A 27,822-nucleotide genomic window follows, 5' to 3' on the forward strand; every position below is an offset into this window, starting at 1 on the left:
TAAAATAAAAATACAGTGTTACTTTTTATTTTTTATTGAGAATGGAATTGAAAGACAATTTCTGAAGCTTGAAAGCAGTAAATTTCACTTAAATGGTCTTCTTCCCATAGATGAGCTATCCACGAGGGTGCAAGATTTTTTCTTTAATAGCTTGAAGTGTCAAAACAAAAACTTGTTGCCATTCTCACATTAAGAACAAACTTTTTGTCATTAACTTAACAGCATATGCTTTTTGCTACAACATTTAACACATGAACAGACCTATAATGCCTACTGTATTTCACTAAAACAAAAAAAGAATACAGTATTTCCATCTACTACTTGTACTGCTTTTAAAAAAGATTAACGTTAAAAACAAAGCCACTGTTTTCCTTACATCCTTCCTTCCTTTTAAGCTTCTTTCTTTTGCCTGTGGTCTTCTGCCATTTTATCCAGAATTTTCTGTTAAAAGAAAGCAATTGTATTTTAGATATATTTAAAGAGTTTCTCAGTCACAGCATCAATAATAGAAACAGAAATCCAATTTTCAGGTATTAACTGCAAAGGTCATAACTACAAGACTGGCACTTCTCCAACATACTGAAGTGGAGCCCCTCTGAAGCACCACATTATACAGCTCGCCACCAGTGAACACCAAATGGCAGCCCCTGCCTGCTGTTAATGCCTTCCTCTCAGGCGGGCAAGCCAGGAGAATTACTTTCAATTTTGTCATGGACTTGTGACAGCAATTGTGCCACTTACCTGGTTGGCATTAGCCATCTATAAAGCCAGGGACAAAACATCTCCCCTCCCTAAAGAAGGGTTATTTTTGAAGTTTAAGGAATTTGTTATCATTTTCATGACATTTGGTAGTTGTATCAATTAATCTGTTTATTTACTCATTGCTCTCAAAGTGAACTAGACTCCCAGATAGAGAAGTGCCTTGCCATTGTGAAACAAAAGCTGCGTTCCCCACACCACCCCCCCCCCTTGATTCTAAAACCACACCAGTGTTACAAAGTCACTCAAGAGCAGCTTGCTAGTCATTTGTGCCATGGAAAAAGCAACTCCAATTATGTTTCACTGAAGTGATAAAGTTCATAAGCTGGGACTATTTCCCCCACTTCCCCTTTTACATTAAGTCTTTAAAGTCTCATAATCAGATACCTCAATGGAAAAAAAGAAAAAAAAAAGCTATGGGTGATGGATGAGGTGGGTTTTTCTTACTACAAGACTCCGCATGGTAACTGATTTTCTGATCTACTCCTTCATAACGTTGTTTGCTTTGTGACATTTATTTGTGCCATTTGCCTTCCAGGGCCCTGTATTTGTTTAGGGTTCCCTATTATTGCAAGGAAGAAAGCAAACGCTTTGAGTCTGAGATGCCACCTTCTTTTCTATAGAACCCCTGGGGTTTGTTTTCAGCTCAACAATCAACTGATATGAAATCAATTTATGTGAACACTGATTATTAGAATTTTGTTTAGGATTTCCCTTTCTTGGAAGTGATATTTAAAAGCAGCTCACAGTATACAGAGATACAGCAGCAGCATTATTCATGCCATGCAATCATGTGATACCTAATCCAATTAGAAATTGTAAAACATGCTCACAAAATCAGAAGTTGCAAATATGGATTTTTAAATCTATAAAAATTTCAGCTTAAGCTGTTTGACTGGTTAAAAATATTCTCAAAGGGACAACTGGAAGGGATTTGAGTCATCTGTATTTACTCTGCATCACTACTTCTACGCCTGGCCTTTACTCCAATCAGAGTGCCCTCTTTAATCCAAATTTACAAAAAAATGCTGGAACCCATCTTTAAAATGTGTATCCTGTGTATTATTTTCACAAGATGAAGTTTTGGAGAGGTCTAACTTGAGTTAAGTTATAGAATAAGCCAATTTCCACTTCCTAAAAGTTGTTTTTTTGGTTTTTTTTTCTCCTCAGTCCAGTCTCATTCAGATCTATTCCCCAGGAAAGAATCACGGCATTTAAAATGAACAAGTTTTTGCCTTACCTTCAACTTTTGATAATGAGGAAGGCTGCTGCAATGGGTCTTTTTTGCAACATCTTCATTTGTGTAGAACAGGGAACACAATTTGCAATAAAACCCTGTTTTGGGTACCACATAATTCACACCTAGAGAAGTAAACACCACAAAATAAACTAAGAGATCTACTCTACATCATTTCTTTTAATGTCATATGTCATTTCAGCTAAATCTTAAAACCATAAGTCATTTTACATTAAAAGCTGCTTTATCTTTAAAAGTCCTTGTTTTAGTTTAGTCAAGCCAGGGCCTAGTAATGACTAAATATGTGCAGGCTTTTTTTTTTTTAAATTTAAAAAACAAACTTTCGGATTAAGGGTCCATTTTATTGGTTCCTTCGTAAGAACTAACAACGTTCTGTGATCAGTTTCTGAGTTCTGAGTATTTAGGATGAAACTAAACTATTACCACTACTGTGATTTGTGCTATTAATTGAACTTGTGTTGCTGAAATATACCTCTTCCAATTTAATTTCTGCCTAAGGAAAGTGTTATGGAGAACTGTATGAGAATAAGGTAAAAAAGAATGAAAATACTAGGGGTAGGGGAAGAGTGAAGAAAGGGAGAAGAGTGGGAAGCCCTATAATGAAAGGCTCAGAGGCAATGTGTTGCCAGAAATAAAAGTCAAATGAAATGAGAAATGCTACTGCAATGCAGAGAGATGTATTTGAAAAGAAATGCAAGTAGCCTTACCAACAGGAATGTTTGGCTGGTATGGTCCAATCCTAAATTCATCTGGAATAAGAGATTTCTCCTGGACATTCTTTGTTTCCTGTTCATCCTGGGTGTCTGTATTTTCATGGGCATTCTTCTCAGTATCCTGTGCTGCTGTGGTATCAGAAGCTTCAACAGTTTCAGCCTTCAAATTGTCTTCGGTTTTGGTTCCATTTTCTAACGTTTCGTTTTCCTGCTCTGGCTCCTCGATCTTGTCTACCTTGATTTCTGCCAAACTATCATCATTTTTGCCAGCAGATTTTACTGCCAAACCTGACTTGCGGAGTTTTTGATGATCCGAGTCTTCTTCATCACCAACCTCATCTAGAGTGACAAAACCTTCCATGCTCCGCGGAAAGCCACCCACGTATCGCTGTTGAGAAAACGTTTTCCTTATGTCAGCTTATTCTTAAATGTTTCCCTCAAATTGTCTTAAGTTTCAGAAGAGAAACATCTTCGCCAAATTCCCTGGAAAAATGCTCAAATCCTTCCTTCAAGACCTACCTCACTCATTCAAAGTGTTACTCAAGCATGCAGAAGTGTAAGAAGCTCTTTTAAAATGTACTCCACTGTCCCAGAATCAAGTGTTCAATTTCAGATTTTTTTTTTCCCATCATGAGGGTCCACTTTTTAATCATATCAACATGGGAACTTCAACTTGAAAATGTCAGTATTTTTAATATTCTTACTTTGAAAGTCCTAACATAAGTATTTTAAGTGGAAGTCATTTTGGAATGCACAAGTTTTATTTCTAAAGACAGTCCCACAAGATCCTCAAATTTATGCCTGTGTAAAAGGTAAAAACTCACAAGAACAATTCCATGCTCACTAATAGTATGAAAGTTCATTTAAAAAAAAAATTAAGAGCTCTTTTTTCAACCAGTGGAAAGCTTAGAGCTTTTGCATTTAAAAAAAACAACCAAACCAAAACCAACCCCAAAACCACCAAACCCACGGAAGTCTCTTAAAATCCAGCTTCATTAAAAGACAGTGAGTCTGACAATTTTGTTTTTGTTTTGAACATTCCTGCTGATATGGAGACATCAGTATTCCACATGCTTAACAGCAACCTTGAGTAGTACTAAACAGCATTAGCTTTATATCTGTGCTCTAACGTAGGTCTTCAAGGAAGCAAGTTTGGGTTTTGAGGCAGTTTATCACAACATACCCCACATAATAACAAGTAACCACTGCCATTTGCATCGGCAGTATTAATCCCACCACCATATACCTAGCTTTCTGATAGAAGGATCCCCCAAAATTGAAAGCCATGCACACTTCATTCATTAAGAATAAGGAACATGCCTTACTTTGATGCAAGACAACATACCAATTTCATAAAGTTACTAAACCTTCGCATGCTACTCCACGTAACTGAGTGTGATTGAAAAAAGCAGCTAGTAGGACATAAAAAACCATGAGTGTGGGATCATCTGGTGATAAAAAGGAAATTCACAGTAAGTAGCCTACGACTGAGGACACCTTGAAACTATTTCCCCCCCCCCCTCAAATTGGAAATGGGCCTTATCTAATCACAAATGGACTTGCCTGCCGTTCTGGCTAAGCATAAAATGTAGTCGTACATACAATTTTGTCCAAGTCTAGATTAGCCTCAAGTCCCAGATAAAGAGTTCTTTGAATGCCATTGTTCTGCTCTGTGCTCAAAAGAGTAACTACAGCCAGTCTCACAAGAAAATGCTCAGGAGAAATAGTTCCTGGCTGGTTAGTATTAATCAAAAAAAGGGGTGAAGAGAAAGGCAAGAAAAACCCCAGGAAGCGACATGGGTAGAAGGTTAACAGTTTCTGTCAAAACAGAAACAGTGACTTATAACTGATTCCATTTGCAAGTTGCATCCAATGGGTTCTTCCATTTTCTTCACAGGAGCTTTAACAGCTGTTTCTCTTCAGACAGGTGTGCCATGCATGCGTTTTAAAGACCCACAGAAAAAAGATCTGAAATAGAGTGTACCATGGTGTGCTACTGAAGTTACACAGGGTTTTCCATACTTATGTACCTTGCTATACGATTACCTTTTTAAGCTTTTTCTTTGCTGCTGGATTGGCCACAACATTCCCCTCAGTTTTTACGGTCACATCATCAGTTGTGTCCTTTTTTTCTTCTGTAGCCACATCTGCTAAATTGGCAACATCTGCATCATCTCCTGCTGAGCTGCCACTTTCTAACAGTGCTGCTGCTTCCTCCTCATCCACTAGCAACTCATCTTCAGATTCAAGGAGTAAACTAGGCTCATCTTGGTCTGCCTGTTCACTACTCTTAGTGCCCGATGGCTCAGCAGCATCATCTTGTTTCTCCTCTTTCACTTTATCTTCTACACTGCCACTTTCAGGTTTCTGAGTAGCATCTGTTTTGGACTTCTTATCACTTGGAGAATCTTTGCTGTCTGGAGAATATGTTCTCTTTCTGTAAAGAACAAAGAATACTTGCTTGTAAACCTGAAGAGCCCAGAAATGACTAAAAAAAAAGAGGCAGGTCAGATTTTTCTAGACAAGTCTGGAAAAGACTGTATTTTAGTTCAGAAAATGGAAGGTTGAGGGAAACCTTGAACGATACCATTCTTCAAATATGCAAAAGGCTGCTGCAAGGAGGGACTGACTGTCCTTACAAGAAAGGACAACTGCTCACGGGTTTAAGTTGCAGGAAGGCAAGGCTAATTAATGACTGGAAAAGATTTCCTGAGGAGCCTGAAGAGGCTGTGAAATCTCCATTATTAGAGGAAGAGGGTAGGTAGCATATCAAAAACAGTTAATCTCAAGACACAACAAACAATTTGATCTCAGAGCTTGCCTCCCTTCTGCATAATTTCTACATTCTGGATGAGGTATTTTCATATTTCTTTTAAACAACATCATGCTTTAGCAATAGGAAATTACCTAGTTTTATCCTTTTTCAGCAGTTCAACTCCTTTGTTTGGAATCTAAAATAAAATTTAAAAAAAATTAAGCCACAATAGAGTTATTTTTTATACAACTCTTGCAACACCTTCAGACCAGACCACACAACCTAGCCACACACTTCCAGTTACATTAATCCACGGGTATTCTTTTACCACGCCCACCTACCAATTAATAAACTGCTATTATCTTAGACAAGACCATACCAACTGAAGAAAGCCCATGTCTTTATTCACAGTAATTATCAGTTATTCAGTACAAGCCAAATGGGATGTCCTGCTCAAAAAAAAACCCCACACATACAATTCCCCTTTTGTTTATGAACTGATACACTGTGATGCAAGCAATGGCACAAATCAGTCTTAATCCATACTCTTCTCCCTATCGTTAGTACTAAGCTACATGGAAAGCTTTAGCAGGCTCACAACATTTCACTTATTTATGAGTTACTGAATTGGAAATGCCACTTGTGTGGCAGTAACATGGAAAACTATTCAGTGCATTGGTTAAGTATTTGAATTTGCCACGGTGTTCATTATCAGTGCATGATCATGTGCAATAGTGAGATTTCTTCATACTCCACAATAGAAATCTTATGTTTGAGACAGCTTGACACTTCAGATTTCTCCTGCGTTTCTACCTAGTGTCCTAGTCTGATGGAGAATGTCTAATAATTGCAAGAGTGGCAGCCTGGTGTTATGTCAAAAAACCCCCCCAAAAATTATCGGCCAACTCTTCTGTGAGAATATAATGGAAGATTGGCAAGGAGACTTGTAAACATGCTGGAGTGACTTGCAGCTAGGGTGTAGAAAAACACATGTATCATACTACTTGTTTAGTTTTTTACATTGGGCAACTGGAACATCTGTGTTTCAATAACACAGGCCCTGTGATAGAGTCAGAGGCCCCTTATTGAACATCCTTAGATACCTGCCTTGTTGTGGGAAAGATCAAAGCACACTGGAAAACCATGTTTGCAAAAATTCCTGATATATACAGGCAAAAGCAGCAGGTTCGAGATCTTCTCTTTCTGGCTAGCAAGGACCAAGCTCTGTGGTGCCTGCACCCCTGCCTGGTGCTGCTGCAGAGATCCCCAGGGTCATGAGGTAGTGAGAATAAGTTTATTCTTTGCATTTCATTTGTAGTTTTGTGGTTGTTCCTGTGTCTTGCCTGTGCCAGCTCACACACCTTCCCCCCTTGATATGAAACGCACATGCAAAAGTGCAGTTACATTCTAAGTTTTGAAAAAGTTTATTCTTAAAAATTAGATCATAAGACAATCAACCTATCTAGGTAGCTGGGGTTAGTGTCCCCAACAGGGATCAAGAAGCTTTCTGGTGCTAAAGAAAAAAAGGTTTTGGATGGCATCCAACAGAAGAAACACATTCTGTGGTAATACTTCATAGTTTAAAAAGGCATCCCTAGTAACTTTTTTTGTTGTTCACAACAGTATGCATACAACAAAATGGACAATCTGACCAGCAGCTGTGAAAAGCCAAGAATTAACAACACAATGTATGAGTACATAGTTCTGCCACCCATCTTGATTTTACTCAACGACCATTTTCAGAGGAGGGTGAGGAAAAAGGAACCCACATTACAGAACATACTAAATGGAGAAGTTTTAATAAAAATGTACACCAATTACTCTAAAATATGGATTCTACTAGTTGGGTTTTGTTTAATCTTTAACTTTGTTCTAAGCCTCATAACACCACACTCAACACTAAGTAACTGCACTTAAGTAGCCACAAAATACTAAAGCAAATCCTTCCATTTTACAATTGGAATTAAATTCTCAGTAAGTGATAGCAGTCTTATACTTTACTTTACACCTTCAACTACAACTAAAAGACTAAAACCACTACTTACCCTTAACACCAGTTTCTTGTATTTTTCAGATAAATCCACTTTCACACACCTGCCTTGGAACCAAAGAGCTTTGTTGGCACAATGCTCAACCATAGCTAAAGCATCTTCTCTTGTCTCCATCTCAATGAAAGCCTGAAAAAGATTAAACACACACACACTAAACAGGTATGAAATACACAACACTTTTGTAGGCAAAACTACTTAAAGTGCAGCACATCCAAATGCTAAAACAAAATTATGAGCTATATCCATCCTCTCAAGTTAGCCATACTTTTAGAAGATTACCAAAGTGCTCTATCTACCCCAGCTTTTCAATTCTGTATTATCTGTCCCATAGAAAGCTCTGAAGTTAAACAACAGGCATTTAAATAACCTGCAAAAAAAGGTCACCATAAAGTGAAATATGATTCCAAATAAAAAGCATCTGGACAATGAAATTAATTTATTTGGTGCTTCAGTATCTGGGAATTCCAGGGTAGCTAAGAAACTACCCTAGTATTTTATTTTTTGAAAAAAGCCTGAAACAGAAAGGCTGTAACTGCTGGTCTGTAAGCCCTGCTTTGCAAGATGTTCCTCCAAGAAACAAGCCTATGACACACTAAGTCTGATGAACAAGATTTTAAAAACACATTTGGTATAGAGTATCATTGGCATACATAAGAAAGCTGTTTCTGCATCCAACTCAGACAGCAAGGGATTTTATTTTTCTAGAGAAATAAGGTCAGGGAGGACTTCCTAGGGGTCATACAATATTCTAGTAATTTTTCACTTCACAACTGTGGTATTAGGGGATCCAGGCACTCATCTCTGAAAAAGTGCTGGAATTTCCTATTTTACTCAAGGGAGCAACAAACTGGGACAGCAAAGCTGAAAAAAAACCCCAAAGAACTAAGTATTTTAAACTCCTGTGTATTTATAGAAATCATGTACATGCACATCCAAAGCATTTCACTATACACATGCAACGCACTATCTTCAAACATCATTTTTTAATGTTAAGAGAGTCACAGCAGGGCTGCTTTTGATTAGTTTTGAAGAATGAAAAGTAAAGGGTAAGTGAAAGAAATGTGTAATAGCAGAATATATTTGTGTTTCATAGGTAGTGTTTTTTCAGCCTTAAAGTTCCAAGACTCCTAGAAATCTGCACAACAAAAGAAATAAGCCTGAAAGTTAAGTATACCTTCTTCACAGCTGAGGCCTATTTCTTTTAAAGCAGGTCAGATTACAGTAACATTTCACAGCAAGCTAGGTAGAGGTCTATGTAGGTGGTGTTTTGCTAATAATTTTCATATCTGCTAGAGCAGGAATCTACACATGCACCAATTAACAGCACAGCATTTCTTCCCAGTTAAAAACCTTAGTTTCAAATGTTCACACATGTAAACATTCCTATGGTCAGTTACCTGGCTTTTCATTCTCATGAGGATGTAGTTCTTAATTTTTCCATATGGTTCAGCCAGTTTGAGTACTGCATTGTCAGAGTATCCCGAATGAGGTAAATTGCTGAGGTGAATCACACGACCGAGTTCTGGTTTTGGTGGCTCAGTTTTCTGGTCAGGTTTACCCTCAGGTTTCTGAAATTAAGAGGGAATACTTTTTTTTTAAGTATATACTATATAAAATATACATGGGTGATTGTCTCTTAAGTTGATACAGCTGAGAAGTACATAAATTAAAAAACTTAAATGCAACGACCTAGTAACACTGACTGTCCCAGATTAAAAAAAAAAGCTAAAAAAAGCAGCAGCCTTTTACCTTTATTCTTTTGTATTTCTGTGACAAGTGGACTCTGACTGGTTTACCAAACACCAACGCAGGTGTTGTTGAATAGTATTCTACTGCAGCCTGGGCATCTTCAGTGGTTGACATTTCAATAAATGCCTGAAATCATATAATAACAAGAGCTTCACCTTCAAGAATTATTATTTTTGTTTAAAATCTCAAGCTCTTCCTTGCTTTCCCATAAAAAGAGCTGCATCAAAAATGAAAACTGCCTTTTGTTTACAACATTAACTGACCTGCAGAACTTGGCATAAATATCACATACTTTATTTAGGTGCACAAACAGAACTATTTGGTTTGTTTACACTCCACCTAGATTTGGATTCAGAACATTCAATTGCTTCCTGGTTTTTATCTTCTATGATACTGGCTTTTTCCACACTTCGAAATATGACACTGTATAACAAACTATGACCAAGTAAGTTTTCAGACAATGTTAGAAGAACAGAATTTGCAAGCATACTGTATTTTTGAGAAAACTATGAACAATCAACAAGAAGGATTTTGTAGTGGTATTGAAGTTAAATGCAGTACTACAGCATTTCTGGAAAGAAACATATTAGTCACCCTTTTACATACGTGACTGTGACCTTGATGACACAGGTGTTATCACATACTGAAGACACCAGGCAGTGCCAACAGCAGCACTAAAGGGTTTAATCTCACCTCATTGATCTTGTTTAGAATTAGATGATTTGTAATTATTCCAAATGGTTCAACAAGCTGAAGCAGCTGGTATCTCAAGTTCTTTCCCCTCTGGAAATCCATGATGTGAACAACTCTGCTTGTTTCCTATTGAAGACAGAGCACATATACACATTTTTCCTTTACATGTTGTCTATCAGTTAACCTAAAAAGAAAGGCTCTGTATATTTTTTTTAATTTATTTTTTAAATCTTCAGTGGTAACCAACACAAGATGCGTACAGAAAAGGCACAGAACCTCCAGGGATCTCCAGAGGAAGATGCCTGCCATGCCAAAGCTGCTTTCTGTATGTTCACATCCCACAGCTTGATCATAACAGAATGTTTAAATAGAGTCTGTAGAGTTTTGGAACAAATATTTCATAGAATACTTGGCACAATGAAACACCAATCTTATTCCAAAGCTTCAGTATTTCCACACAAATACATCTTAAAATCTCACTTTTAAAGACAATCCGTTAATTAAAAAAGAATATTATGAAAACAAAAAGTATGTAATAAAACTGTGGGTTGTTTAAAGTAACAAGTTTTTAATACTAACCACTCTGCCCTTCTGCATGTGTCTCGGTCCTTGCATATTTCCATTTCCAGCTCCTTTAAGAAATTAAAAGAACAAGCAAGTTTACTTCAGCCTGTAAGACTGGTATTAAAATGTCTGTCCATAAGTTCCTAAGAGATATATGTCTCTTGTAATACTAAACTAGAATGACATCAAGTTTTAAAAAATAATTATTTCATTTACAGTCTGAAAAAGTTATGTGCTGGTTTTGGCTGGGATAGTTTTCTTCACAGTAGCTAGTATGGGGCTGTGTTTTGGATTTGTGCTGAGAACAGTGTTGGTGTAACACAGGGACGTTTTAGTTGCTGCTGAGCAGCACTTACACAGAGTCGAGACCTTTCCTGCCTCTCACCCCAGCCCACTCACGATCAGGCTGGGGGGCGCTGGGAGGGGACACAGCTGGGAGAGCTGACCCTAACTGGGATGTCCCAGACCATACGGTGTCATGCCCAGCATGCAAAGCTGGGGGAAGGAGGAGGACAGGGATATGTTCATAGCGTTTGTCTTCCCAAGTCACAGTTACACATGATGGAGCCCGGCTCTCCTGGAGATGGCTGAACACCTGCCTGCCATGGGAAGTGGTGAATTAATTCCTTGCTTTGCTCGTGTGTGGTGGCTTTTGCTTTCCCTATTAAACTGCCTTTAGCTCAACCCTCAAAATCTCTGACTTTTACTCTTCTAATTCTTTCCTCCATCCCACTGTGAGAGGGAGTGAGCATGTGGCTGTGTTTAGTTGCTGGCTGGCATTAAACCACAACAGGCTGTTAATTTATTTCATAGCTCTTGTAACTTGAGGTCCTCCTTCCTGATTATTCTGCTCAGTTTAACTTTAGAGAAAGAGCTTCATTTACTAATATGCAGAAATAGCAGAGAATAAGTAAAACCTACTGAAAAAAACCCCAAACTCCTCTCCTGTTTTAGAGCAGGATTCACTATAGCAAAACATTTCCATACACAAAAGACGTGAGATCTCTTTAACTAAGATACACTTTTTACAACTGAGCTTTAGATGTAGAAAATAATGCCTAGTTTTGGTTCTAAAAACAACACCAATTCTATCATAATGCCTATTTTACTAGCAAATACCTGAAAAAAGCCTTTCAGATAGTTTGCCTCAAAGTCAAGTTTGACATGTTTTGAAAAATTAACAGTATTATTTTAATGAAATCAAGGATGAATGCATCTATCATCTAAAAATTTCTTTAAAGTATCTGAAATACTTGTATTATACCTAGATATGCTGGCAGATTAATTAGTTTTCCTCTTTTAGTCACTCAAACTATTAAAAAGTTACATGTAACAACTTCAGGCAAGAACCTGATTCTTAGCCTGCCTTCTCGTGAAGAAGAGGCTTGCATCATCTGTCTTCCCATTTCTCAGTTACTATTCAAATTTATTTGCCAAATTAATTTGAAATTAAGGGGGTAAAACACTCAGGACACTGAATACTTGCAAGTTTCACACCCACCCACCCCCAACATAAAAAACCCTTCTAGACAGGAAAAAATACAAGTCCAAAACACGTGTGGATTAATCAAACACAGTTATATAACAGCCAAAATAATGTGGCTGGTAGTTGGCAGATGGTAGAAAGGTGGAAGTGTGGTATCTGAGTACTAGTCTTTGGCCAGGGACAGACTAAAGCATTTCAGTTCCACTGCTCTGAAAAGTGACCATGTTGTTGCACTGCTCTAAAACACTGGTAACAAATTAGAACAAGAAAAAAATAATGAAGAAGTTAAGTCTTGTAAAAGTAGGTGCCTGCTGATGTTACCTCTTGGCCCAACGGGAGGTCCTCCAAGGTGAAATGGAGGTGGTGGTGGTCCCAGAATTCCTGGTGCAGGGTTTGTGGACTGCTGTAACATAAAGGGATCACCCCTAGAAAGAAGGGAACATGCATCTTAGTTTTCAACCAAAAAACTGTGCATCTTTCATTCTCAAAAAAAGCCTAATTTCTGCAGAGCATCTAAGGAGATATCAACTTTAGCTACTTTTACTGCTGCTCTTCAGCTAGTAGAAAACAAAGGGAGGTATCAATTTGAAGAAAAGGAGGTGTGTTTCACATAAAAATGTAATTTTTTTACTTGAAGCAGAGGATGTTCGTAAGAAGTACTTTAAAATTCGTAACTACTTACATTCCATGCCCTGAATCACTGTCAGGATTCCATTCTGGATATCTTAAAAGAAACAAACAAAAAAAAGAGGGTAAGAAAAACAGAATCTCCTCTACCTATGTAGTAACTTCCATACAAGCAGTGATACCCTTACATCTTAATACAGATAAAACACATGGTAATACTGCCCACTGCAAGACAGATGAGCAGTATCTATCAACAGAACAGAAGTGCTATTCTTAATAAGAAACTTCATACACTGTATGTATCATGTCTGCCAATTTATAATTCAAACTGCACAGTATGTTTCACCAGGAAAATTTACAAGTTGGTGTGACTAGTAAAAAAAATTACACCAGATTCTCAACTGTTACGATCCAGCTCTTTACATATGTATCAGCAGGATTTGAAAGTTAGGAACCAAGATCCCTTTTTTGTCCTGAAGATGTTCTTTTAAGTTATTTTTGTTTCCTACAAGGCACAGCATGTTTTTTAAACCTGCTTTGTGCAATGTAATTGACCATTATTTAGTTGTACATGCCCTCATGCCACAAGAACATTTACTGTACTTCAAATTCATACATTTCAAGCAGCAGCTGACAACGTCGGCTGTGAGTCGCTCCATTGATATGATGGTTCCACTCCTGCAGCAAAGTAAATAATTAAAAATTAACAGCCACATATGGCAAGCCATTTTTAACAAAATAATGTTGTACAGTGCAGTATCTTCTCTTCTAAGCTGAAGTCTTGCAGGTACACAGACAACAAAATCTCTTTTTGTAGTGACTTAAAGAGACACTGAAATTGGACCTACCTCAACTCCTAACCTGGGTGAAAAGGTGTCTGATGAAAAATGTCTTGCAATCAATGGGCTTGACCCTGCCTCAGGGTGCAAATGTTACCAGGGGATAACGGCTACAGCATACATGCATGTCATTGCAATTTCAACTTTTAGAACTGGATGCTGAGGGTTTTTTTGTCTTCAGTAATTTTAGAATTTCCTCCACTCTCTCTGCTTCATTCCTCAGACTTTTAAAGATTAATGTGAACTAAATGCTCAAGTTTTTAGAACCATAAAGAAGCCAAGAAATTGCAAGGAATTCAGAAAGGAAAGACTAAAAGAAATGAAAGTGCATAGCTAGGACAAACTACAAGTATACTGGTGAAATATAAAAATATATGACCATTTGAGGGAGATAATAAAGAAAAAAAAAGGAGATCAAGATGGTACAAAGGAGGAATAATGGAATTAAACCAAATCAGCCAGGTAAAACTCCTTCTGGTTCTGGTTTTAGCACTAGAAAGGAATGAGGGGTTTCTACTTTTTATCTGCAGACTGTTTTGATTACAAAGGGTTATTTCAAGAGAGAAGGCATGGGGACTCCTCCTTTATCAAAGTACATGGTGCTTGATCTCCATAACCTTACATTCTTACAAGTAACAGCATTAGTTTGTGCTACATTTCCATTTGTAAAGTGACAGAACTTTGAAGTTTCACTGCTGCACATCTGTGAGCCACAGTGTAATTTCCACTCTGCTGCTCTTCAGTAAGCAAAGGGATCAGCAGAGACACACTGGGCAAATTTGCTTTAGGTTCACAGAAATGAAGGGGAGAGCAATTACAGATCTTTGGGGGGCAGTTTAACAACTGAAGGTTTTCTCTTACCAGCTATGTTTTCAACTGTGAACATGTACACTGCACTGGCCCAACTGTTTTACATGTCTCTTCTTATATGTGTAATTCTGCTCAGCACCCACAAATTAGTTTTTCCTAACCTCTCATCTTTCCTGATTTTTAATTTCCACCACACTATAGCCATCCTTCTGGATACAAGACACTCCTGAGGCTTCCTGTAGTGCTTCCATATGCTAAATGCCTACCTTGCGCTTTTCACAAAGGAGAAAAGCCTCAAGTCTCTCAAAGTACTGCCATTAAGCTACACTACAATATTACTCCATGAGACACAGAATATAATGTGGAGCAAGATCAAACCTTCGTTCATTTTATCAAGAAGTTGTAATATGAGAGCACCACTTTTTCTTAACTAGACAAGATGTAGGCTCTGCAACTGTAATAAATACACTGGCAATTTAGCATGAAAAAACCCCACCAAAACCCCCAAGCAAACCTATCCCTGAAACATTCAATACTGAGAAACAGAGTTTCTTCAGTTTAAAACTTCTAAGCAAGTTTTAGTACAACACTAAAGAAAACAGTCCTTTGAACACTAAAAAACTCTCTAAATTTGGGTGCACAATCTGTAAAGCCTCGGTGGATGATTCTGCTAGATATAATGTGCTTTGAAGCTGTCTTAACACATAATTTAAAAGTATTATAAACTGAAGTAGAAGTTATCTGCAAACCAGAGCCAAAATTTGAGAGATCTAATTCTCATTATACTTCAAATGCTTTTAAATTGGCAAAACAGGGAGATCTGACATATAATTTAGGATTTCAAACACCACCCCAGCAAAGTTTTCAGAACACTGGTTCATCTATGTTATTAACATTTTATTATACAATTCTTACGCCGGACTTCCCTTTAATCCCTGCCTCTACTCAGTCTGAAGCACTACTCCTCCAAGGTTTCAGGGCACTAGATATTTACAGATGCTAATTTACAGACGCTAATTAACATGAATGCCTGAAGTTAAGCTAGAGAAAATCTGAACAGTTTTTTAAAAACTCAGATTACCTCTTCCCTCAACTGATGCAAGAGGACACACTGTTCTTCAAAAAAATTAGGCCAAACTTAAGCACCTAATTTTAGATAGCCCTCTATTAGGGACATGGCCCTGTTCTTCCTTTGAGATATATCACCATTTCAAGTGTTTAACCTCCAAATTCTTCATTTGCCCATGTCGCATCAGCCTTTTTCTTTGGCAGGGAAAACAATCCCTCCATGTCTAACAGCTCATACCCTGATAAAGGGATGAGGACTGACAAAATGGCTAAAAACTGGGGCACAATTCATAATTAGACAGAAAACAAACTGGGTCTTAAAATACATACACATCAAATTAAAGAAGCAATTAAGAACACTGCTAAAAAAGGAAAAATAGAGGACTAGTCTGTCTGCCAGCTTAAGTTACATTAAGGGTGTTTAACCTCTTGCTCAGGCTTAAAATACACATTGCTTTATCATACACTTTAAAAATCTTCTATGATATTTTTATTTGGAGGTGGGGAAAATGAGATTTTGATACTGCAGTAGTAAGTTTATATTGTCCCAGCTAAGAAAAGCATTCCCTTTCTGCTTTCCATAAGTCTTGGTTCAGATCAGATTACTTTAAAAGTTAATTTCTACTTGATTCAATTTTGTAGGTGACAAAATAAGAAATTCTGTAACTGTTAGGTATCCAAAGCAGAGGAAAAAAAGGAGAGAAAGAGAAAAATTCTTGCAGTGACATGATTTCTGAAATTAGAAACAAGCCCCATACTTGGGTCATAAGAAACAGATGATCCAATCTCAAATATTTTATGGTGTACTAGCAGTTTAAGTCAAAGCATATTCCTAAAAAAAAGATGGGTTTACATGTTACAGAAGAAGTCAGCCATGTAAGTTATGCTGTCAAAAGAATTTGGTATTTCTCATACCTGGAAAGACACTTCATGTTGGATATCCTTTCAATAGATCTGCATACCAAAGCAAACTAAGAACCACGAGGCTTTAAAAAAGTGCTAAAAAGAACCCTACTTACAGGATTACTGGTTGCCATCTTCAAGGGCCTCAGAAGTTTATGTTTGCAATCTAACCAAATGAAGTCCTTTTACAGAATTGAGCATGGCATCTAAACTGTTAACACTTAAAACCTTTTATGAAAATAAATGTCAAATATAGGAGACAAGAAACCCGGATTACTGTGATTATTTTGTATGCAAAGTAATTAAAGCAATACAAGTTCATAAACTGTCAGATCAGCTGGAGTCATACAGTTGTGTGCTCTAAAACTGGTTTGATCATTTCCTTGCAGGAACAGAATAATTCCTGTGTTTTAAAAAGATTAGATGTACAGAAGCAGCGCTTTTTGAGAGGTAACTGTAAAGAAATGGTTAGTAACAGCAATTCCACATTGTATCAATTTCACAGTAATAGCATGTATTATATTTTCAATTGAAGGCCTTCAAGCTCATTAGCCACTAATTGTGACAAGAGGGGCACTGTATTAGCCAATTAGCCAATTAAATTGCCTAGTATACTGAAAATCAGCAAGATGAGTAAAATTGGAAAAGCTGAAAGTGAGAAGGCTCTGAAAATAACGTCTGAATAAACAGGCCATTTTGAGTAACCTGCTACCTTTGCAGAGAGTTGAACTACTCATGAATAAACTAAGAGGGAAGTCTCAGCATAACCGAAGATCCACTCTACTGGCGAGCCAAGAACAGAACACTACTAGGAATACAGAGCAGGATACTGCAACAGCAGACTGATTGCTCGGAGAGTCTACAGGGATAGATGCAACATGTGACAATAAAAAGTGAGTCTGAAGTGTCTAAGAAAGTTGTGAAAAGGAGAAAAATGACGACAAATTTCAGCCATAGTATGAGATAGAGTGTTAAAGTGAAATTAAAAAGGCAAGAATGAGCTAATCTAAAACGTGGTTTTTTACTTTTGCAAATAAGTTCCAGGGCTCTACATTAACTCTTTCCCTTTGGACAGGGAAAAAGCAGAACTGTGCAAGAATGCATCTTAACTACATATAAATCAGCAATCAAGATAGATGTGGAGGAGAGCTGAACTGGCTTCCTGAACAGCACAGTAGATACACTGCCAAAAAACCCAAACCCAACAAAAAAATAAAAAACCCACCCCAAAACCTCTTGAATGCCAGATGTTTGTGGTTAAGAGAACATGTAGATGTAAAATATAAATAAGATATCCCAGTAGATGATAGTTGTTTGACTTGAAGTTAAGCAATCTGGGCACACAAAATACATTAATGTAAAGCCCTGGTTTACAACGTTTGTTAACAATTACCTTGTAAATAAACCAAGTGCCTTTTTCACTCTCAAACCAACTTTCAGATCATTTCAAAAGCAACCAGGCTATAGAAATAAAGAAATAGATAAAAACAGAACAGATACTACAACGTAAAGGAAAATAGAAGTATCTGGTGCATAACTCACCTTATTAGAATGAACTGGCATATCACATATAGAGCACAGATGGGGATAACCCTTCGGTAAGAATCCATGGAAGTCTTCAATATTGCTATTTGGAGGAGCACCTCTCTTTTTCTCAAAGAGAGATCTCTCAGGACCAGGACCACGACCCATTCTGTCATACTCACTGTCAAATTTATGATAGTTATGCGAAGTCTCACCATAGAAAGATTCATCCCTACACCTTTCTCCATCTCTTAATCTGTCATCTTCATAATCCATTCTGTCATAATAACCAGATTCTTGAGAACGACTTCCATGGTCATAGTCAACCACTGGGTTGAGACTAGGACCACGATCATCAAAGCTATCTCTTCTAAAATGCCTTTTTTCTTCCCAATCATCCCTAGGTACTCTGTACGGTGGTTCCCGTGTGGATGATCTGCCATCTCTACCATAACCTTCTTCAGCTCTCCTCCTTTTAAGTTGTAGAAGGATCTGAGGCAAGTTTTCAGGAGTAATCTTGTCCTCGGGATAGCGACTCAGTTCATCTAAGTCTCTAGCAGACAGACCAAAGCTGGCCAAAATATTAGTGGCCTGGTCTGCATCTCCACGGTGCTGAGAAGACAAAGGGAGCGGACCTCTACTTCCAATGTTAAATATAGACTGCAAATTATGGGAAGAGGTACTACCAGAAGACAGTGCACTATGAGATCCTTGTTGGTTCAATGAAGAACTCATTCCAAGATTCATTAAGCTAGCAAGGCGTGCAGTACCCTGGTTCATCCTTCCAAGAGATGCTGGCATATTTAAAGACTGGGTAGCAGCAGCAAGAAGGCCTATTCCTGCAGAGAGGTCACGCCCATGACCTTGTGAATCCCTACTCAGAGATGACTGCTGGAATGACTTGGACATTGTAGAACTATAATTTGTCTACTTTATGGATCAAAAAAAATTTCTTTTTTTTTAAGATGGCTGAAAAGAGAGCTCACACTAGAAAGCTAGGCTTCACTTCAAAAATGGTAACGCCAAGAAAGAGGATCAATAATGACTGCAGATCTTCTTCAAGCTGAGAAACACCAGACAATTCTGTAGAAAAACAAGCAGTTTTAGTCATAAATCCCTTTAAACAGATGCAGTTTTAAACTTATGCATCATGTTGATCTAAAAACATTAAAGATCTCAATCTTACAAGGCTTTTATTACATAACTTAACAGATTCAAGAGGTACCCAGAACCTACATATATTATTTCAGATAAAAATACAGTAGTGTTTCCTAGACATACTACTCTTCTTCTACAAAAACCTACTTTCATACTGAAGACAAGTGAATTTCAGAAGTTTGGGATGTCTGAAAGCATCTAAGGTTTACTAACATGTAAGCCCTGATCACTGGTTAATAGTTTTGTTTATACCCTACATTACTGTGCTGTGTTCTATGAGAAGACCATAAAAAAAACCTTAAGCCCATAGAATCCAAGATGACTTTGGCACATAACACATATTTGAAAATGAAACCTATACAACCATAGAATAGGACGAGAGGAAGTTAAAAGTAACTGAAGTTTGGGCAAAAAGTTTCTGCTGTAAGATCTGGTAAATGAGACCAAACATAATATTCAATCTTTATGCAGTAAAATTCAAATTACCGATGTGAAGACAGATGTGAACAAGAACAATAAGTTTTAAATTTTGCAGGAAGTAAACAAGACCTCTTGCTCAAATTGCAGTTATAGGGGTAACAGCACTTAGGAAGTGATTCTTTACTCTGTTATACTGCAGCCTTGACATCAGCCTGTACTTGCAGACCTCAAGCTAAACAAGGTCAGGCTTAGTAGTGGGATGGGAGACTCAAGGAAAACCCTGCTCCTGCAGAAAGAGACACTAGGTGAGTCAGGAGATGGCACTGCGCCCCCAGCCAGCCTTGCACCACAGCAGTGTCCATGTCTCTTACCATCAAACTGCTTCTCCCTTGGTTCAGGCCTGACACTTTGATACCATGACCACATGTGGTAGTTAAAGATCCTAAACCAATACTTGTAAGAGATAGACATGCACCCTGTGTCCCACTAAAATACTAACCTTGCATTTAAATATTTGGTTCAATAGCATTTTCTTCATCTTTTAACTGAACAAAGTATCAATATCCACAGTATATTTTGTAGTGCAATAGATATATTTCATATTCTTTTTTTTAGTGCAGAGCAGAAATAAACTGTAATACTTCTCCCCATACTCTTTCAGCCTTAGGACAGATACACAAAATTTAAAGCAATTCAGCACACACGAAAACATTCCACCAGGAATACGCTGTTCTTGGGTCCCTGATGCGGTAAATCCCTCTCAAATCTCTGCAGAGCAGTTTTGCTTCTCCAGCACTGCCACTCAGATGCACATAAAACACAATCACTTGAAAAAGAAACAGGCACAAATTGCATAGTTCCAGATGAAATCGGCTTCTAAGAGAACAGGTACATTTGGGGAGGAATGGAAAGGACAAAATGAAAGCAAGGATTTTTCCTTGAAGAGACCAGTTCTGCAGAAGGCAATTTCTCTTGTACTGGAAATAGAAGAAAAAAGGTCAAGGTTATGAGCATGTCTCTAGCCCAACTTCCTACTCAATCCAGAGCCCTGTTTCAACAGCACAAAGTTTTTTCTACTTGAAGTTGAAAAGCACTTAGGTTTTCTTTCTCGGTAGCAGTGTTACAAATTTATGCATTTATGTAGAAAAATAATGGATTCTATGAGAGATACATAAAGGACACAAAACCCACACAGAATTCCATCATTGAAAAGTCACCGCTATACAGTTTGCTGCATATTCTGTTATCAGTACATCTGAACTTGTATTTCAGCTGTGCTTTTGAAATCCACATATGTTGGAGTCACTTAAAGCAAGCTTAATTGTGAAACATTTGGTTAAGAATAAGAGATTGAGAAATACGGTGATGAAAATAAGTTTAAAAGTATCTGAGGCAGAAGACAGAAAAGCACTGCAGAAAGCTTCAGACAAAAACAGTAAAACAAGAATACAGGGAGAGCAGACGAGGCAAATTCTAAGTGAGATATCCAGGACAGGCTGACCACACTAAAGAACACCTGAACAGAAAGAATTTAAATTGAAAAAAACACAACTCTTGACCTCAAACATGAGAGAAACACTAATATTCACCTGGGTACCGTGTTTCATCTTACATACATGCAATAATCTTCAAAGTACTTTATGACAGTTTTATAAGTTAAGCCTTACTCCTTCCATTTTTACAGATAAATTTCCTTCCATTTCATTTACACACTTAACAGAATGGTTTGAAACTGAACTTACTAGGTTCTTCATAAAATCAGATATCCCAGAGGGCTTTACAAACCAGACCCTGACAGTGATTCAGCAGACATCCACATGGTCAGGAAAGGCTCTGTGAGTCCTGCTGTTTGTTAATGCAAGGACCTGCACTATTCAAGTTTTCACTAAATCAGGAAAGTTCTCCACTCTTCAAAAATACCCTTTCTCTTTGAACAGATGCTCACTAATCCTCTTGTCACAATTTTCAATTGGCAGTTCATTGTCCACTGCTCTGGAGAGATTAGCAGAGAACAAAACCCATCACATCCCAGTCTGGCGCAGACCTGGGTTGCAGAGAACCTGATTACATGCCATGCTTTGGCCCCACATACACATGGAGGTTTTACATAACCGTACCGTGCTGCTGCAAATGCTCATAAAAGAAAGCAGCAAAGGGAAACAGAAAAAGCAGGAAAGGGGCGGCGGGGGGGGGGGGGGGGGGAGAGGGGGGGGGAGGGGGGCGGGAACGAGACAAAGAAACAAAGAGGAACAATCTTATGAAAAAGCATGATGTGGGACAGTAAGACAACTGTATGATGAAAACAGAATATGATGTTGGCAGTTGGTGGGCTAGCCAGTAAATTGCCCTACACCTCATTAGGTATTCGAGTGGAATACTTACAAAAACTAAGTTTATGAGTTATCCTCAAATGCATCACCATTGCATCACTGTCATCTTACATGCTGTGGTACCCTATTCCTAACCATGCCCATTCTTTAAGATCTGACGAAGACAACAACAAAACAAGATGGGGGAAGAGCTCTAAAAATCATACCAAAGAATGTTTAACTTCCACATGGTCAGGTTTAATATGTAATTCTAAGCATTTCTTGTGTTGAACACTTCCGAGAGATTTCATGTCAGTATCTGATAGAGACAGGTTCCCAGGGAGCAATGCCAGCTTTTCAACGAGCGTGCCATCAACTGAGTCACAGCAACAAGATGAGTATGACTGAACAAAGCTGTCTAAAGATCCAGACATGGTTTATCAAAGTTGAAAGTGTTATGCTAATTGTTATTCATGTAATTTCAGCTATACTGGGAACAGACAGGCTTTCAGAGATATATTTTTAAGATCGTGGACAGAAATTTGGCCATATTAAGATTTGGAAATATGTAATATAAAGCAATCTTGAAATAAGTTGAAAGTCAAAATGTTACTAGATTTCCAGACAAATGTGGACAATGAAAAAAACTTTTTATATCTCTAAGTTGCAAAAGAGCTTTCTGTAAAGGCAGACAACAAAAATAAGAAATGTGAATCCTACAGAATACACCCCTAACAAATAAAGGCTAAACTGAGGCTGATTTTCAAACACTACAGAAGGTTTTTCTTTTTGTGTAAAACTGATTATAAACTCCTTTCAATAAAACTTATAGAACTCTTGCTCTACATAAATATTAGTTTTGTTCCTGAAAACAGTTTGATTCACTGAATTCTTGGGATACACTGATCACGCTGAACATAACCTTTGATTGCTACCATTTATGAAACAGCAGGCTGAAAATAATTACCTAGCTCCCTATTCCTCTTTTTAAACTGTGCATAGATATTATGGCTTTAATATTCTTCTTCTTAGAACAACTAATTTTTTTACCCATTCCTCTTCCACTATTTATAGAAAAGTTTGAAAAATGAAAAATGTTTTCCCTTTCTAGTCAGTTTCACTTTCACTTCAAAACCAAAATTACTCAAAACACATTGAATGTAATCAAATTAACTCAATTATGGTAAAAACATGAAATAATCTGCAAACCGAAAAACACATCCTCAGTTTGTAATACAATTTTTGAAGACCTTTGGGGAAAAAGTCTCAAAGAAGTTACATATCCACAATCCTTGCTCTTTGAATAAAAATCTACAGATTTTTCTCCTCCCTGATGTGTTACACTCAGTGCAGCACTCTCTTCTGCGGCAATCTGTTCTGCTATAGAAGAATTCATATTCATCTTGGCAAAACTGTCTCCAACGCATCATGGCAAAAAAGGTTATCATCAGAAGAGATCTGGAAGTTCAAGTGACAAATTCAGAGAGGCAGCTCCCCATGTTGCTCTGAGAATTAATGGCAGTAAAAACAAGAACTTGCAAGGAAATTAGAAGCAGATGTTATCTAGCTGCTGAAGGATCAAGTGTAATGGATTTGAAATCTACAGGACTACTTTGCCTTGGACAATACAGAAAAGGCCAGTCGTTCCAAAAGCAAAGGAGAAATTGTCTAGCAGCCTTAGACAGAGAAAAACACAGACTATCATCCATTTCAGGTACCAGTACTCACAGTGGTTATTTAATATTGCTGTTTCACATGCAAGAAAACAACTAGTCTGTTCAACTGATCTTCAGAGGTCATGACCTCAAAAATTTTAAGCAGCACCTGGCACACGGGATGCATGCACTTTTTTGTGCGCAGATTAGACAACCTTGCAGAACTACTGGAAGAGTTTTTTTGTTTCTTAGGATTATGCTCAGCTTCATCTCAGTGACTTGCTTGATCAGAGAAGCACATAATAACCTAAGATCTGAAGTTAGTGTTTAGAACAGAGAAGTGTTACATATGAAAAAGACTTTTTTATAAATGGGGAATTAAAATCACCACTTTTGCAATTAAGAATCTTAAAAGAACTTACAGTTTTCAACATCTGAATGCAGAAAAGAACACCGTAAAAGACATCAATTTCCTATTTCTGGTCATTTAATAAAAAAACAAGCATTTTTTTTTGGTAAGAAGTGCATGGGAAAAAGTGCATTTGTTCCTTTACAGAAACAAGAGTGAAAAAAGGGTCCAAGGATCAGTACAGGAAGAGTAGGCAAAAAAAGTGTGCATTTTTAGAGAGGGAAAATATAAACAGCCCAGAACACATAAAGTAACTGCCATCACGTGTACTGACGGCTCCGTAAACACATGATTAGCTCTGTTTTCCATGCACTCCTTCCTACTACCTGTAAGTCCACTCTTTGCCACTACTTTCAGAGCTCCAACTCTACAATACGATGGATGCACACAGGTTCCAGCACCTACGAAAAGCTCCATGAAGCCGTTAAGACTTGGTTCAACAGAAGAGGTCTGCCAAAACCAAAGTCATTGCGGAGTGATGCAGGATCTTAGACTGGAGGCTCTGGTAATAATGACAAAGCGGGGAGACAATCACTGTTCATTCACATCAGTTCCGGAGATGAACAGCCTCACAGGCACCAAAGTTGTGGCAAAACACAGAGAACATACCATAATTATTTTTTAAAAAATAAATGTCATACATAAAGTGATCCAAAGATAGACCAAATCAGAGAATTAATCACTGATTAGAGTGATTAAGAGAACCAATTTTACCTTTTTTTAATTATTATTTTTAAAGAGCCTCAAAACAGAACACTTCTGTATTCTGATCTGGTAAGTGATTAAAAAGCCTTCTGACTAATCACTGAACGTAAGTCTGCCTGCAGGCATTTCCAGAGCTGGGATGAAATCTCATTCTTTCCCAGATGAAATGTTGCATGAGGTTGTTGAGATGTATTTGAGTTGCAGAGAAGAATCAAGGGACTCTGACTGTTCTAGTGCTCAAAATAAAAACTCTCTTGTTTAAGTTATGACTATACAATATAGTACTTAAACACTTGCAAAATAAATTAGTTCAGAAATATTATGAGGTATTTGCTTTTGTTTTCAAGACTTGACTTAGAGCACTGAGGAAGAATGCAAGCAACAGAGGCTACAAAAATAACACTCATATTTCTTTGCAGCTTTGCTTACAACAGCTTCTTCCTCAGATTTGCTGAGCTACCCAGAATGCTCTCAGGTATCAAACTACAAAATATCTTTGCATTCACCAAAACACTTAAAGATGTGTGCAAGTCACAAAGAAGGACAATAGGCAATATTTACTTCTTTATTTCCCACCAAATTACTGAGCATTTTTTATTTAAGTATAGTCCTGAATAAATCAGGTGGCAATCATATTTCACATATAGACCGTAATACCATGGATCTTTAATTCAGTTTGGAGTCTCAAAGACTGACTCTTCTTCCCTCCTCCCTTAACTGGTTTTTAATGTTTAGAAACATGGATATTCACATTTTAAGGATGTATTTAGGAATTTCTCTTGGTCATACTTCCCATCATTCAGGGCTGAGATGCGTATTACACCTAGATACGTACAAACTGCTGAAAACTGAAGTTTTCAATACACAGTAACTTCACATAGCTTCTCTAGAACACACAAAAAAGACTCATGACATGGCAAGCCTCACCAGAATTACTAAGAAGCAATCAGAATTTTTGAATTTCTTATTCAGATTTCATATCCTTACCTAGTGCACAACGTAGAAGTACAAGTATTGGGTTACTACTGAACAAACGCATGTACAAGGCTCACTCAAATCTAATTATTCCATGTAATTCAGTAATGAAATATTTAAAGTGGTTTTGAATAAAGTTCCTATCAGAAGTTCACTCATTTCTCAGCAATAAATAAAAAATGTTAATATATGCTTCACTACATTAAAAATATGATTTAATGTGTTAAAGTTTTCACTGTATTAACACATTTCAAAGTTCAGGAAGACTGAACAAATGGATCAACAGACTCTTTATATAAAAAGTAGTAGAAGAAAAAGCTCCCTTTTTGTTTTCAGAGGAATGAAAACTACAGACTGTTTTAAGAGACACGTTTTCAACTTGAGCCGCTCCCTACTTAGCCTACTCTAAGAAGTCAGGACCACCTACTCCATGATAGCTCAAAAAACCTTAGGAATTTAAGGTTGAGTAAACAGAATAAAAAATATTGAATTATTTAAAAGAGTATCAGATACTTTTTTCCCAAAGGTTTGTTTTATGGAAAGGAAAAAAGCTACACATTTAAAATTAAGATTTTTCAGCTTGCTTTCTACAGCATAAATGCTTCATTTATCAGAACAAAGCAGTTCTTCAGGTTCCCAGAAAGGTCTCTAACTTCTCCTTATTTCGGCATAGGTGAACCTTATAGTTCGTTACTTTGACTGTGGAAACAAAACAGGTACATAAAAAAAAAAAAAATAAAACATTATTAATCCAATACAGGAGGAATCCACATCCCTGCATCGTGATTTGTAACCACAGCCTAAATTATATGAAAGTGAAACTGAGTAGAAAGAGTCGTAAAACAGATGCTGTCAGTATTCTTAATGCTCAATTCATTAATTCTTCATATTGATACCAGATAAACATCAGAACCACAGCTTTTGGGAGTAACGGCCTTCAGAGACGTTAAGGCACGTCACTGACATGCTGTTTGGCTTCCGAATGGACGTTCTGGGGGCCCGGGGAGGGGAGCTGCCGACTCCGAGGCCTCAGCTGGAACCAGAAGCGCTAGCAAGGCGCTCCGGTAAAGTTTCAGCCAGAGGGCGAAGCGTGGTTTTAGCTGGGGTCACCCCTGAAAACACCTCGTACGTGCCGAAACCCCTCGCCAAGCGCCGGGCAGCGCCCAGGGGAGGGGGCGCCAGCAGCACAGGCCGGGCAGCCCGCGCCCCGCCGCCCGGGCCGGCCCTTCCCGCCGAGCGCCGTAGCAAGGGGAGCCGCGGGGCGCCGCCGGGCCGGGCCGCGGGGCTTTGTTCGGGCCCGCCGGAGGCCGCGCGGCCCGGCCCGGCCGCAGTACCACCAAGCGGCGGGCGGGGGCGCCGGCTGTCGCTGCGGGCGGCCCGGGGGGCAGTGGTGGGGCCGCGGCACCGGTCGGGCCGGGCCCGCCGCTCCCGCATGCGCGCTGCCGCCGCCGCGCAGCAACCCCGCTCCCCCCCACCCCGCCCCGCGGCCGCTCCTAACGGCCGCTCCCTGCCCCCCCCTCTCCCTCCCTCCCTCCTCGCGGAGCGGCGGCCGCCAACGCCGGTCCCCAACATGGCGGCGGGCCAGGGGCGGCCGCAGCGCCGCTCCTACCTGCGGGTCGGGGCGGCGGGAAGGGAGCACGGCGGCGCCTCCCGCTCGCTGTCGCACCAGCGGCGGGGGAGGGGAGGGACGGAGGGACCGAGGGAGGGAGGGGGGAGGCGGCTGCGCGAGCCCCGCGCACGTCTCGCCGCGCTCGCGAGAGCACGCCCGCCCGCTGCCCGCCCGCTCACGTGCCCGACGGCGGCCGCCCCGCTCCGCTCGCCTCCGCTCCGCGCCGCGCCGCTCCGCTCGGTGGTGACGGCCCGGCCCGCCCCGCCCTCCGTGTGTGGATGTGGCCCCGGGGGTGCAGGGAGAAGGAGGCGCCGCCGGCCCGGGTCTCGCGAGAGGCGGGGGCCGCTCACCCAGATATCGCGAGAGCCCGGCCGCGCGGCGCGGCGCCGGGCCGCCGCTCGCCCCCAGCTCATTGTCCGCGCGCTCCCGCGGGGGCGCATGGGAAGGCGGCCGGGGGCGGGGCCCGGCGGCGCCCGCCCGTCCCCACCCCCCGCCCGGCGGAGCGGGCGCTGCCTGGGACGCGGGTTCGCGCCCGCCCTCGGCGCCTCCCGCCCCCCACCGCCGGAGCGGCGCGGGGTGACAGCCGGAGGGGCAGTCCCGGCGTCGGTGCCCTCTGAACCCCACGGCCCCACAGGCAGAGGGAAACCCTCCTCAGACAGAGCCAGGGCTACCCTCAGGGCCCGCACTGGCCACTGCCTCGCCCGCTTTCTATGACTGGAAACAGAGGACGGGTAACGCTAGCCAACCGCTTCGGCATGTGTTTGCCCAAGATGATAAGGGTTC

General features: G+C 39.5%; 1 protein-coding gene across 10 annotated transcripts; it reads right to left on the minus strand.

Moving 5' to 3' along the window:
* On the minus strand, window positions 1–27,471 carry MATR3 (matrin 3). Of its 10 annotated transcripts, none has more exons than XM_074916534.1 (15): window positions 27,390–27,441; window positions 17,818–18,882; window positions 13,272–13,333; window positions 12,711–12,752; window positions 12,350–12,453; window positions 10,558–10,610; window positions 9,979–10,104; window positions 9,286–9,411; window positions 8,934–9,104; window positions 7,531–7,662; window positions 5,638–5,681; window positions 4,777–5,167; window positions 2,725–3,118; window positions 2,000–2,121; window positions 1–441 (listed from the first exon to the last, which is right to left on the minus strand). In XM_074916534.1, exons 2-15 carry the CDS (start codon window positions 18,706–18,708, stop codon window positions 391–393), a joined length of 2,709 nt encoding a protein of 902 aa, XP_074772635.1. In that variant the 5' UTR covers window positions 18,709–18,882; window positions 27,390–27,441; the 3' UTR covers window positions 1–390. The 10 variants fall into 10 exon arrangements, with proteins under 10 accessions (XP_074772635.1, XP_074772632.1, XP_074772636.1 ...); XM_074916531.1 differs by lacking the exon at window positions 27,390–27,441 and adding an exon at window positions 27,251–27,375; XM_074916535.1 differs by lacking the exon at window positions 27,390–27,441 and adding an exon at window positions 27,223–27,347 and having other exon boundaries at window positions 10,561–10,610.
* Window positions 27,472–27,822: the final 351 nt, after the last annotated feature.

Source organism: Athene noctua, chromosome 12 (genome assembly GCF_965140245.1).
Source record: "Athene noctua chromosome 12, bAthNoc1.hap1.1, whole genome shotgun sequence".
Classification (NCBI taxonomy): Eukaryota; Metazoa; Chordata; class Aves; order Strigiformes; family Strigidae; genus Athene; species Athene noctua.